A 13,899-nucleotide genomic window follows, 5' to 3' on the forward strand; every position below is an offset into this window, starting at 1 on the left:
CCTAACAGGCTTTGTTTTCCCCCTCCACTTTGTCTCCAGAGGCAAAGGGTAAAAACAAATATTATTATTATTATTGTTATTATTATTATTATTATTATTATTAGGTCTACCCCACCATTATCAAGACATTCCAGAAATGATTAAGCCGGAAAGTTTTACAGCATGTGGCTGCAGTAGATATTTGGAAATAGGAAGAGGGGTGCTTACTTCACCGAGTAATCCAATGTCCACTCCACACTGTGATGAATTTGCTGGCATTTTCTCCTTGACAGTTATGATTCAAGTACTCCTGACACTGGTGAAGGCCAAATACATTAATAAGCGTACATTTGCATAATGGTAGGTTATGCTGTTTACATCTGGAAAGGGAAGCGGCAATTAGCAGATGGGGGCAAAGGAGACATTCGTATAATATGAAGAGACGAGAGAACATAGAACATAGAAGGAAGGGGTAGGATATGGTATGATAATCCTGGAGAAAAGGAATCTCATTTCGCGGTTATGGCAAATCCCCTTTAATTCACCATTGTATGTTATATTATAATCATAATGTATTCATATGGGAGGTTTTGATGATGAGGACCGTTTGTGGCTCAAAGCAGTGAAAGTCGTCTTATATTTATAATGATTCTGAGCTATTAAAAGCAGTGCCTTCATGTTTAGATCTTTGAACCAAACATGAGAAAGCTCCTTATAATGTGACTGTCTGATGAATGTCGTGGAATATTAACACTGGCAGTAGCTGCTTGGTGGCAAACTGATGACTCGATCGTGGCGAGGATGTTGTTAAGCAGCTTGAAGGGTGTTGCCTGGGTTCACATAGTGATTGATTGCTATGGTATTAATAAGGTTTACAAACTGGTTGATGGACGGCTTTCAGGTAGTTGGCAAGCTTTTTTACTTGGTTGGAATGGGTAGTGAGGTGGGTCCTAGCATGTGCTATTGGTTGGTACTGTAGGGTGTATCCCAGCAGGCGATTATTAGACTGCTGCTAAGTTGTTGCTTGGTCATACTAGGCAGCTGCTAGGGTGATGTAGGCAGTTGCTAGGTGGGTGCTAGAGAGATGCCACGCAATTGCTAGATTGTACTAGGTGGTTACTAAGGTATTTCTTGGCAGTTGCTAGCATGTACTAGGTGGTTGGTAGGCAGGTAGTTTTAAGGTTTTAAGTCATCTCTAGGGCGTTGTTGGTGAAGAGAAGCTTATTGCAGCCACCCTTTTTATCTTACGTCAAACTACACCCTTTTATCCAAAGACAATTGTTTATCAGGTAACGTTACCAATAAAGTTCAGAGAATCCAATAATGGTTGTAGCCAATCAAAGACAGGAAGTAAACCTTACATTTTTCTTCAGTCACCTAAACATTATAATTGTTTTAATTAGCAAAAATAGAAGATCTACAAGCTCACAACGCAATGCAACGTGTTGTGAGCTTGCATATCAGCTATTTTTGCAGTTTGTTGTACAAAGAAGTACGTATGTATGGCTTAAGTTGTTATGTCTCTCCTCCACCCTGTTGTTTTAACAACCCTGACAAGATCCATCCACAATCACTGGGATCACCATCTTTCAAACTCTCCTTTTGCACCATTGGGAGCAAATTTCTTTTTTTCAAGTCCTCACTGCCTCTGCCGTGAGAGGTTGTGAGTCTTTCCACTTGGCCAGTGTTTTGTATTTTCGCTGGTCTCTTGTGTGTTCTTCAGTGAAGGATTAGAGCCCGGTACAAAGGAAACAAAAAAAACACTTTGGTTTTGAAGCAAGGGTATTTATATTGGCGGGTCACAGTCACTGAGATATCTTCTGTGGCACAGAGGTACTGAATACTAATGAGACAGTTGCATGTTTCATGCTTTTTATGAAAAGTTAACTGTCGCATTTAAACCTGCTGGTTGTTGTTTACATGAGAGATATGAAATGTTCTCATCTTTGCAATACCCCTCTGTTGCTGTCGATGAAAGAGTAAAACGGTGCAGAGGGAAAATGTCCAAATCCTATTTTAAAGTTGACCACGTCACTCTGACTCAGACATAAGCATAAACAAACCCAATACGCCCATATATAGGCAGGGCCAAAGCCACGTCACTCTGACATAACCATAAACAAACCTGATACGCCTATGTATAGGCATATCACTATGACTCAGACATAACCATAAACAAACCCGATACGCCCATATATAGACATATATGGAGATCCACAGATCCGACCACTATGCCCATATATGGTCATGTGCATATGGAACCGGCAAGAACTCAAGGGAGTGTGGTGCCCGCCGCCGAGTTGTCCTGGACCGCCAATCAAACCGTTATCTCCATATATGGGCATATATGGAAGTTGTCCATAACCGCTGATCCAACCAAAATGCCCATATATGGGCAAGCCAATATACAGGGTATGGGCATGCCAATATACAGGGTATGGGCATATACTAATGACATCAGGGATCTCCATATATGGGCATACAAGGGACACAGGTAGACAAACAGATACAAAGATCTCAATATGGGAGCAAAAGGTACACAGACAGATGGGTACAACGGGTACTCTGACAAAGCCCCCGACACTATGACTCAGACATATCGGTCGGATCGGGGTTTAACATAGGTGTGAGGTCCGCATAGCATAACACATAGCGGCCCGAACTGTAGATGTGCAGGTCCGAACCTCTATAGTGCAAGTTGGGAGTTGGGAATGCTGTGCAAGTTGGGAATGTCGATGCATACACTCCCCCCAAACACACAGAGATTCGGGTTGTGTCCGAATTCAGTCAGTCATTCTACTCCCTACTCCTATATAATCGGACATTTATTGTGCGACAGTGATGATGTAATTGACGTTTAACTGAGTGTCCAAAAAATAAAAAATCGCAGATGAGTTCACTAGCCTATATAGTCCTCTACATCCGACTCCCCAAAAACAGTAGTAGGGACTTGGGAGTAGAGAGTAGTCAATTCGGACACTACCTTGGTGCGTCCTCTGCAGAATTAGTGCGTCCTTCATAGACCCGCGGTCAGACACACGATATTTGTGATTTTTCTGTTCTCGGGAACCGTAGGTCCGATTGAATTATCAGTCGGGACTACAGTGCACACCACCGGGGCCATATGGGACACACTCGGCAAGTTTGAGGGCATTCAGTCGGACGAAGCACGAGTTATGCCCGGGACACACAGACAAATACGTACACAGGTTTCGTGAACATTGTTCACTTTGTTATTTAGATATTATTCCTCCATGTTACCATCTAAAAAATGTACATCTCAAACCGTGCCCAAATTTGGAGTCATATGTCGGTCATACAATACACACTGGCAGCCCAAATCTGAATCAGATTGGTTTTTATCAAGTCTGAACAGCAAAAAGAAAAGAAAATGATGGAAACTGATTTTTGCAAATCAGATTTTAATCCCATTCCTTAGCCTTGTTCATACTGCATAAAACCAAAACGACTCCAACCTGGATAGGAAAACAGATTTGGGCTGGATTCGGGCTGCCAGTCTGAACAAGGCCATAGATACATCATAGGCGACTGACATCATAGATGACTTGCCTATCTATGGATCTTCACATGTCACATTGCGATGCATTGTGAGCCTAAGTCTAATGAAAGTGCACTGATTCCACAACATTGTATGTTGTATGACTCAAACGTACAGTATGTTGTATTTGCACAGTACTTTGAGGACCGCACAAAATTGCATTCAGCTTCTTGTACCTGTATGAGTAGTGACACATAAACCTTACTGTCTTCATTCTTGATTGAGAGCATCAGAGTGGACTTAAGAATGCACCCCAAGAGGTACAGCTCACATCTCTAAATCATTTCTCTTGTAATTTTCATATAAATTGCTTTTTTTGTTTTGGAACCACTCATTCTCCTTTTTGAGTCTACCTTTTTTTTTTACCAATTAAAATAAATCTAGAATATAATTGAAGTTACGAGTGGGCTAATGTACCTGGCTTCCTTTGGGAAAGTTACTCTGAAGAGGAGTCTTAATTTATTTTGTTGAAGTGTTAAACAGCTCTATATTCAGACACTAATAATTGCTATGGAGAGTAATGACACAGTCTCCCCAGCTCTCCAGCTCTTTAGTAAAATAGAAAATAAATGTTCAGTTTGGGATACCAATTTCATCAGGCATAGGACTCCTCTGTCCAGCATAAACAAACATGATGCTGCATTAACACATAAAATACAAGTTAACCCATTAAGACCTGCAACGCATCTGTGTTATTTTTTTGATTTTAGCTAAAAAGCATTATTTTACACTTTGGCTATTCAAAAATAGCAGATATACAAGCTCGAAGCGTGGCACCGAGTGCCGTGCTACGAGCTTGTAGATCTGTTATTTTTGAAAAATCCTGAAAATGTGTGCAAACCTTTGAATACATATTGTTTAAAGCGAACATTTTTAACTCTATTCTTTGCTTCTGGGGGGTCAACACATTTTGAGATAGAGGTCGGCGGCCAAATACATATCATTTTGGGGGTCCTTGACATGAAAAGGTTTGAGCACCACTGATATAGAAACATACGTTTTTTCAGAATGCTGTTGGGATTTAGAAGACATTTTTAGAAGGTTAAGCTACATCAAAAAAGCAAAGCCTAAGAGAAGCTGGTTCACTCGGATTCCATCTTGGAAACGCACCAGAGTAGTACATTTTTAAAGACTTGCATCTCTTGGGAAATCGTCTAAATCTAATGTTCTGATATACTATACAGGACACATTTTCATTTACCATTTCAATTTAGGAACTATTTTGGCAGTTTTAAATGTCAGAGCATTCTGAACTGCTCCTTTATATTATATATTTTGAGGAATTGCAGGGAGCACACAAAACTCCAAACAACTCAAACCGTGAACACAGAAGGGAGCGGTGATCCCTGTAACTACCCTATCGCTCGCTTCCCATAAAAGTTAATGAATTCCCATAACCCATTCCTCATAAGAAATAACGCAATGGCACAACAGAACAATGAAGGTCAGTGCGTGCCCCGAGGCATGCTGGGAAGTCCATCCTACGGGCTACACACAGTGGTGTAAAGTGACTAAGTACATTTACTGAAGTACCGTACTTAAGTACAATTTTGAGGTATTTGTACTTTACTTGGTTGTTTCCAATTTTCAGTACTTTTACTTCTACTCCACTACATCTCAGAGGCAAATATTGTACTTTTACTCCACTACAATTATTTGAAAACTCTAGTTACTAGTTGCTTTTCAGATATAAATTATGATATTATGAAACATACATTAACCACTTTAACCCTATTTTATACCTAGGCTATTTGAAAATAGCAGATCTATAAGCTCACAACGCGTCGCACCGCGACGCGTTGTGAGCAAAACATTTTAGTACTTTTACTTTTGGTACTTTAAGTACATTTTGATGCTAATACTTTTGTACTTTTACTCAAGTAAATTTTGAATTCTGGGCTTTTACTTGTAACAGAGTATTTCTATATTGCAGTATCGATACTTTTACTTAACTAAAGAATTTGAGTACTTTTTCCACCACTGGCTACACAGCGCCCATCTGAGGAGTGTCCCATTACCCCTCGTACTCCAGCACAGTTCCGGACTCCCGGAGGTGCCAAGGCAGATGCCTCCTTCTCTTCCCACGGCCTGGGGGCTCTGCCGTCCTCGGTGGAGGGACATCTGGTGAGCAGCGCCTCTCTGCTTCCACCCGGGCCTCTTCTGTGCTGGCGAGGGGCCGCTATGGTGCCAGCCAGTCCCGATGGATGACCACCTCACAGCTGCACCATGGATGGTGCTACTAGCTGGCCATGTGCTTTGTACTATTGTTTTGGGATGTTCCAGTCATCATGAAAATGAAATGCATTCCATTCCATGCGTATGTCAGTGCTGCTGACCACCTAGCCTCGATCTCCAGGCTTTTATTTTGTTATTTTTGCTCAAAAATAAGAGCCTGGACCAGCCTGTTGACGTTCCTGGAATATGAAGTGTTTCATTTCCCCAACCAACCAGAGTGCAGTGGGCGCCGCTCCAAATGTTGTGATGTCAGGGCTCTCAATGCTGCACATTGGGGGAGGAGGAGGGGCATGGGGCGGGGCGGGAGCTGACAGACAGATTGGTGAACCAATGGGATCTCACAGAATTTTTCTCCGGAGATTTTGAACTCGCCCCTCTAGACCTGATATCAGACACGCTATAGGGCAGCTTACTGACCACCTGACCTCAGTGCATTGCACCTATATAGATTTTCAAATATCCCCATTATATAGGTATGATGAGAGTAACATTTCTCATAATAATAAATAATTAATATTTAATCGGTTATTTCAATCTGCAAAAGTACCACCTGGCACCCTACAACTGTATCCATATATATATATCATCAAAGAGTTGACCCTCCTCTGTCTACAGACTGCTTGCAAATGAAACACTGTACTGCGTCCATTACCTGAAAATGGAAGGGATACTCAAAATCAGATTGCTCATTCTGACAAACCCCTGAAATGTGGTATAATATACTGTATGATTGTATCCCTTCCAAATATTAAATGATTATTGTCGGATTGGTGCCATTTAGAATTTCACTGATTTCTGGATGAGCTTGTAGATGTTATTTTCGCAATGAATACCTAGGCTATTTTTGCTATGAATACAGGTGTGCCTTGAGATTTTGACTTTCCCATTGGTGTGCATTGGGCAAAAAAAAACGTTTGAAAAGCATTCATCTAGAGATAAAGACTTTTTCAAAGTACCAAACTAGAATGTGCCACCTTCGGTTGTACCAATTAGTGAAAACTCTGGCCTGGGCCCATGGACTATTTGGCATTGTTACTGTGTATTTTTGCTTTGACTGAGTGCCAGTGCCTGTGGGTTTGTTTACGTTCTTTTTTTCTGAACTTTATGGATTCTATATAGAGCGAGCGACTGCAAAAGAAGACAGACTCAGAGCTAAGCAAGATGCAAACAGATAGCAAAGTCTCAGGTTTAGAAAGTAGAATTCCAGCATGAATATGGATTTTTTTATACAAGAGGGAAGAAGTGTGCCTCTTCAATGCGAGCCTAAAAATAGTGTCTTGCCAGGAACTCTCCATGAGCCACAGACAGTGTGTGCGCTCAGTTTTTCTCGGCTGTTAAACCATTAAGAGCTCAGGCCGATTCTAAAAAATGTCTTCTAAATCAGTTTTCTGAAAAACGTATGTTGCTACAGTGGTGCTCAAACTTTTTCATGTCAAGGACCCCAAAATGATATGTATTTGGCCCCTTATTTCAAAATATTTTGTTCCAGCGACCCCCAAGAAGCAAAGATTTGACTTAAAAATGTTTGCTTTAAAAAAAAAATGTATTCAAAGATTTGCTCACATTTTCAAAAATAGCAGATCTACAAGCTCATAGCGCGGCACGAAGTGACGCGCTATGAGCTTGTAGATCTATACTGTAGCTTTTCTATACTGTAAAGCTAAAATCGAAAATGACACAGATGCGTTCCCGGATTGAATGGGTTAAGAAGCAGAGCCCCAGCCAAGTCTGTGTGCCTGCCATTACACTCAAGCAGGAGGACTGGGATCCTCGCCACCAGGTCCTTAAACGGATAGCATCTTAGAGAGGGAGACAGAGACACATAAATGAACAATAGCTGACATCACTCTATCAGCAAGGCAGCTTTCTGTGGAGCATGCTGCCACCGTCTCTGCCTATTATGTAATACTATATTACATCCAAATTCCCCAAGGGCACAAATCAACCGAGCATATTTGCAGGGTTGTATATGATTGTGGAGAAAAAAAGGGGGGGGGGGGGGAAACCCACCAGGTGGGGGATGTTTTCTTAACCAATTAAACTCTATATACTTATAGCAGATATACAAGCTCACAACGCATTATGATATGACGTGTTGTGAGCTTATAGATCTGCTATTTTCACGATTTTAGAAAACAAATTCTCATATTTTTCACAACTTGTCGGAATATTCATAAAATACTTTTTCTCTTGCTAGAAATGTAGTGGAGTGAAAGCATCCAAAAATACAGATACTCAAGTAAATTACAGATACTCAAAACATTTTCTTAAGTAGTAGTCAATTAAATATACTTTATTCTGTCCACCACCGGTTGGGTGTGCGGTCCTGAGTCAGTACTTTTTGTGACTCCTGCCTCAACTGTGATTTCACACAAGTTTGTTCAAGTGGTTTCATACCACCAAGAAATTGGGAAAGATAGAATGATGCAAGCAAACCACGTTATACAGGCGTGCAGTGGATGTTGGCTCTCTGTTTGTTTCTACTCTCTAGAATATTTTGGAGAGCCGCTAGGCATTATGGTCTATGTAAAACCACTAAATACAAAAACACACAGCTAACAAAAATGAAATAAAATAGGCAAGCCTAGGTTAGCCTTACCGTGGACACTGGCCAACTTACTTCCCTCTTATTTGAGATCTGTTATGGTGATAAGACTGTTCCAGTCATTCTTTTGAAAATGAATAAAATAAGAAGTTTAGATGTGAATGTGTTTATCTTGCCAATGCCAACTATGAACTGACTTTCCTTTCCAGCTTGCAATTATTACAGCAGAAAATACACTCCCTCTGAAATGCATAAGTGAGAGTCCTCATGAAGCTGTAATGTTAGTTAAAGGCTGGGGTTTTAACTTTCTTTTAGAATGATATGGGGAACGCTAATGTATATTACTGGTATTATTACATCATTAAAAAAATCCAGCACCCTTGTGTTTACTGTACCCTCAAAGTCTACATAGTTGGGCTGACTTTATTCTCTCTCTGTGTTTTCAAAACAAAGTCATTATGAACCAATCAAAGAGATACAGTAGGCATGTTTGTGAACTAATAAACCATGACACTGGACTTGGCGTTCTATGGTTCACAGGGAGTATAGAGGCAAATGTTGAATTTCTGCAATGGTTTCACAACATTGCAGCTGTTGAACTGGAGCTTTAAATAATAGATTCATAGATGCAACAGGGTCGTAATGTTGACAATTTAAACATTTACCGACACCATTAAGGGAAAACGAATCGCATAATCAGACCAAATGGCTGCATTCCAGGGCTCTGCATCTGTTTTGTCTGCTAAAGTTGTTGTTTTTTCTCCTCCCAATTTAGTCAAAATGCCAATCCCCCCCTTGTGTATAGTCTCTCACTGCTGACACCTGCTGTTTGGTCTTGGTGGAAAGCATGGCAACCTGCTGTCCAGTTGCTTTATCTGCCATTGGATTTGAATGAATCCAATGCCATACTGGGCTGTACATTGGTTTAGGAGAGACGATTTTGGAGAGCCCTGCACCAGCGATTTTGATGTTTTAACCAATATTTTGTATTTTCAAATCAATTTGAACAACTAACTTATTAAAGTTTCTCTTTGAGAACAAATAACTTTGTTAATAACTGTGTTAATATAGCATCAAAATCATTTAAACCACTTTAACTCATTGGCTATTTGAAAATAGCCGATGTTGTAGATCGGTTATTTTCAACAAATTGTCAACCAATTTTGTATGTTTTTGAAACATTTTAACAATCTTGTATGGGGGTCCCTGGCACAAAATATTTTCTGATGGGGTCCTCAGCCAAATACATATTATTTTGGGGGTCCTTGACATTAAAAAGTCTGAGAAACAATGCCACAGACAATGGACGGCAGGGTAAACTTTATGTCATTGGGTTGTGTTCATAACAATCATTTGTGTATTTGGGGGGAAATCAGTAGTAGGGGCAGTTACAGGGCACACACCACATATACAAGGCGCATTTCCATCAGTCATTACAATACGAAATGCCTCCACTGCACATCGCTGAGATTGTGTGATAATGGAGAAGTATACAGTATGTTTTCATGTCCAGTGCTACAGCAAATCAGACAGAGGAGATGGGATAGTGGCACATTGTTGGCCTGTTTGCAGCAGGAGTGGAAGTTGCACATAATGTTTTAACAATGTGGAGTTATGCCACATTTATATTTCAGTGACAGTGTGACAGTGGCAGTGGCAATAGCAGATCTACAAGCTCACAATGCGTCACGGCGCGAAGCATCGTGAGCTTGCAGATCAGCTATACTTTTGGCACGGGACACTTTCGTGTGACTAAGTGCGACATTGGCTATCATACACTGTAGGCGGCCCCCAGGGTCGGGGAGAAAATTATGCACAGCTCTGCCGAGTGTCTGACAGTAATATCCAGGGGTCTGCCAGCAGGAGTGTTGGTGCCGCGTTGCCACCAAGCAGCCTCGTCTCAGGGGACTTAATCAATATACAGTAAGTAACAACTGTAGAGGAGAGAGAGAGAGAGGAGCACCTTGTCTCGTCGCCTGGCCCTTCTCGCTTGTTGCTGCTGCTGCTGTTGCTGGTCTGCAGAACTTTACAGTACATGGAGGAGCCAATTACAGCCACTCTACAGGGCTCCTTCTGCTCCACCTCCGCAGCCGCTCTCCCCCCCCCCCCCATCGATCCGCTCTAAGTCTCTGCCCGAGGTCGTTAGGTTAAAATGCAGCTACGGGTGGTGCAAGCGTGTGTCAACTGTCCAGAGAGGTGCCCTCTAAACTGCCATCTGCAACGTTTAAGTGTGCCTTTTCTATCGATTACTCACCCCATGGAGACTTGAATTTGTGGATATTTACTTTTGTTTTTGGCGCATTCCTAAGCCAATATTTTGATGACCGGCAGCGGTTCCGGTAGGAGACACACAGAGTCTCCTTTGTGTACCGGAACAGCTGCCTACCGGTCCGCTGGGCATCACATTATTGGCTTAGGAATGCGACAAAAACTAAAACATATCCATGAATTCAAGTCTCCATGGGGTGACTAATCGATAGAAAAAAGAAAAAAAATTCGGTGAACTATCCCTTTATAGGTGGCGTAAGTGATATTTCATTTCTTAAAATAAGTGTTAAACAATCATTGTTATCGAGTGTTTGTTCAGTAACAGACATCTCCCCGTCTCTTAAGCTCTTTAGTAAACACTAAACAGAAAATTCATTTTCAGGTTGTGATATCAATTTCTTTCCGATCAGGAGAGAGAACTCATGCAGTATACAGGATAAACAAGTGAAATTGGAAGAGATGAAACAAAAAAGAACGACAAACAAAAGAAGAGCAGACAAGTGTGAAGCTGGAGCACTATAAAATGTAGGCTAATAAATGAGCTTTGTAGGGTTCTCACTCCTGATTGGATAAAATTGGTATCCTGACCTGAAAAAAGTATTTTATGTTTACTAAAGAGCTGGAGAGATGGGGAGACCCCTGTTACTGAACAAACACTCTAGCAATGATTACTATGTTAATCTGGAGCTCTAACAAACTTTTTTTTAAATAAAAACTCATCACCATCTTTAATAAATCTAGATAAATCTAGTGTTAAGATGACTTGTTGACTTCTTCACGAGATGGGAAATTAAATGAAAACACAGGCCGCCTAAAATTCATTTCCACCCCTGACTCAAGTCTCTGACGGAATGCACGTGGCAAAGGTGAAGCAGCTGCAGTCAAATTGATTTTGAATTAATTCAGTGCTGTCAGAAACATTTTATTGTGGAATATTAAGGAGTTAGGAGTGCCATGTTTTCAGCTTCACATTGACAAGAAGATGACGTTTCCAGAGAGATAGAAAGGGAAAACAGAAAGAGCAAAGACAGGGCAAATTAAAAAGAAAAATACAATTTGAAAAACCCACAGACAGAGACAGAGAGAGAGAGAGAGAGAGCTAGATGTGCTGGACGGTGCACCTGAAAGGAGGACCAGACAGATCCTGTCATGCTGCTGTGGCAGTAGGGGACACACCTTTGCCGGGTGCTTGCCGTTATCTGCAATGGGAGACCTACGACACGGATCAGAAAATGTATATGTGTCTTGCAGTCTTTGTCTGTACTGAATTCAATCTATTTAGGTACTTCCATATCCGTCAGTTTGTGAAAAAAATATCTCTTTAATGATCTAAAGTGGGAAACACTTCTCTCAGTGTCACCAGTTTAGAACTGATTCATTCTAAATATTCATGCCGATATTAAACATCTGACCAAAAACACATCAAGTTCAAATTTAAAAGGGAATGAAAGCTGAGGATGGGGCTGGTGGATGATTGGTGGACAGGCGTTTTAATTAATCTACATCATGCGCACTGAACTTAATTCAGGTAAATGCACAGTTCACCGTAGTAAAGCCAAATTGGCTGAATCTGATCCAAAAAGTGACCACTGCGGTGAACCCCAAGGACATCTCACCCATATACGTGCATATTGGTCCTGTACACAATTCTTGTCATTTGTGTTTGTTAGAGAGATATAGAAAGCGATAGAGAGAGAAAAGTTGCAGAAGGAAAGAAAGAGGGAGTGTTTAAGGGCCACAAAACAAAGAGGAAACAGCTGAGTGAGATAAGAGAAAACAAAACAATTTTAAAAATGTGTAGAATGTATAGATTTAGGAACAGAGTGGAGATATGTGTACAACACGCTACAACACTTTGATAAAGCTATAGGGAAACTATGATAGTTCATCACATGAACCCTAATGCAGTGGTTCTAAAACGTTTTAATTTCAAGGACTTCTATTTTGGTATGGATTAGGCCACGGACCCCCGTTACACACCGGTAAGGGTCCATTTGGTTCTTAAAGGGTCTACACCATGAATTAAAAAAATAATAATAATATTTAACTCAATTCCTGCCAATCACGCATAAATGCGATCTATTAAATAGCGCACTTGGCCGCCAAGATCGCATAAATGCGTTCTATTGAAAAAAATGAAAAAATATTGACCCAAAGACCAAGGAGATATGATTTTTCGAAGGAAAAGACTCCCATCCACTTCCTTGTTAACTTAAAACTTAAAAATGATGTATCTCGGCTCCTGAGTACTTTTTAAATTTCAATGAAAAATCTCTGGCAGACAACAGCAAAAAATCTGAAATAACTCTGGCAGGCGAAGTGTTAATATCATATTGTGTATGTCCCTCAAACGTTTTTCAAAAGGTTTGAGACTCAGATATACTCATTCCAACTAACTTCTCTCTGGCTTATAAAGCACTTTCACCTGCAATGCCACATTGTCCTGTTTGGCACGGGGCGCTATTGAGCCAGTTTGTATGCATGTTATCTCCTGGTTCTGTGTGGAAAAAGTAAAAAAAAAAAGAAGAATTTTTTTTTTTTTTTTTATTATTATTATTATTTATTTTTTTGGTTGGAACTGAAAAACGGGAGGAATTGTTCCCCCTGCCTACGTAGGCAGGGGGACCAAATCAGTTTGGCCTGTTTTTAGACCAATTTACAGAAAACCCCAGATTTGCTGTGAAAGCCTGAGTGTTCAAACTGGGGTATTTTTGAGGATAGAAGAGAGGTATGGGAGACCAAAAACACACAAAAAAGAAGAAAAAGTTCAAATTCATGGTGTAGACCCTTTAACTATCAATAATTTAGCTGAGGACACCCTGAAGGACCGCCCCCCCTCTCCCCGGACCCAACTTTGAGAACCACTGCCCTAGGCAAACATTTGGCAAACATTTAGCAGATCTACAAGATCAGCTATCAGGCAGTTTCTGCGAAGAGATTCAGTGTAGAGGGGAAAAAGGAGGTGTGTTGAAATTCTTTATCGGGAATAACACCTTGACATGAACCATCTCGTTTTCAAGGGGATCCACAAACCAAGAACTGTATAGACTCCTGGGGGGTTTCCTATACAGTAGTAGGGTTTAAAGTGGTTAAAGGAAGAAACCATAGGGGGAATGAGAGTGGCTGTGACCTCTGATCTGGAGGATGTGATAAGGATAAATGTGTCTGGCGATTTATTCTGTATTTGTATTAATTATGTTGGATTTAATTTGCTAATAAGCGAATACATTTGGAATGAAAGAAACAGATCCCTATCTACAATGTTCTTATCCACTCTTTGGCAGAAATCCGACAGTGTTGTTATGAAACCTCA

At 40.7% G+C, this 13,899-nt stretch overlaps 1 protein-coding gene across 1 annotated transcript in view; it reads left to right on the top strand.

The window, feature by feature from the left end:
• Positions 1-4,960: 4,960 nt before the first annotated feature.
• LOC311043975 (uncharacterized protein) overlaps positions 4,961-13,899 on the top strand; it is a gene marked incomplete at both ends in the record, with an annotated part of 13,974 nt that continues 5,035 nt past the window's right edge. The window contains 2 exons of the mRNA XM_084055398.1: positions 4,961-4,982; positions 5,571-5,662. Of these exons, the coding sequence (XP_083911524.1) occupies positions 4,961-4,982; positions 5,571-5,662 (114 nt within the window). The remainder of the gene's footprint in view (positions 4,983-5,570; positions 5,663-13,899) is intronic.

This window comes from Gymnoscopelus microlampas, assembly GCF_963454915.1.
Source record: "Gymnoscopelus microlampas genome assembly, chromosome: 4".
NCBI classification, from domain to species: domain Eukaryota; kingdom Metazoa; phylum Chordata; class Actinopteri; order Myctophiformes; family Myctophidae; genus Gymnoscopelus; species Gymnoscopelus microlampas.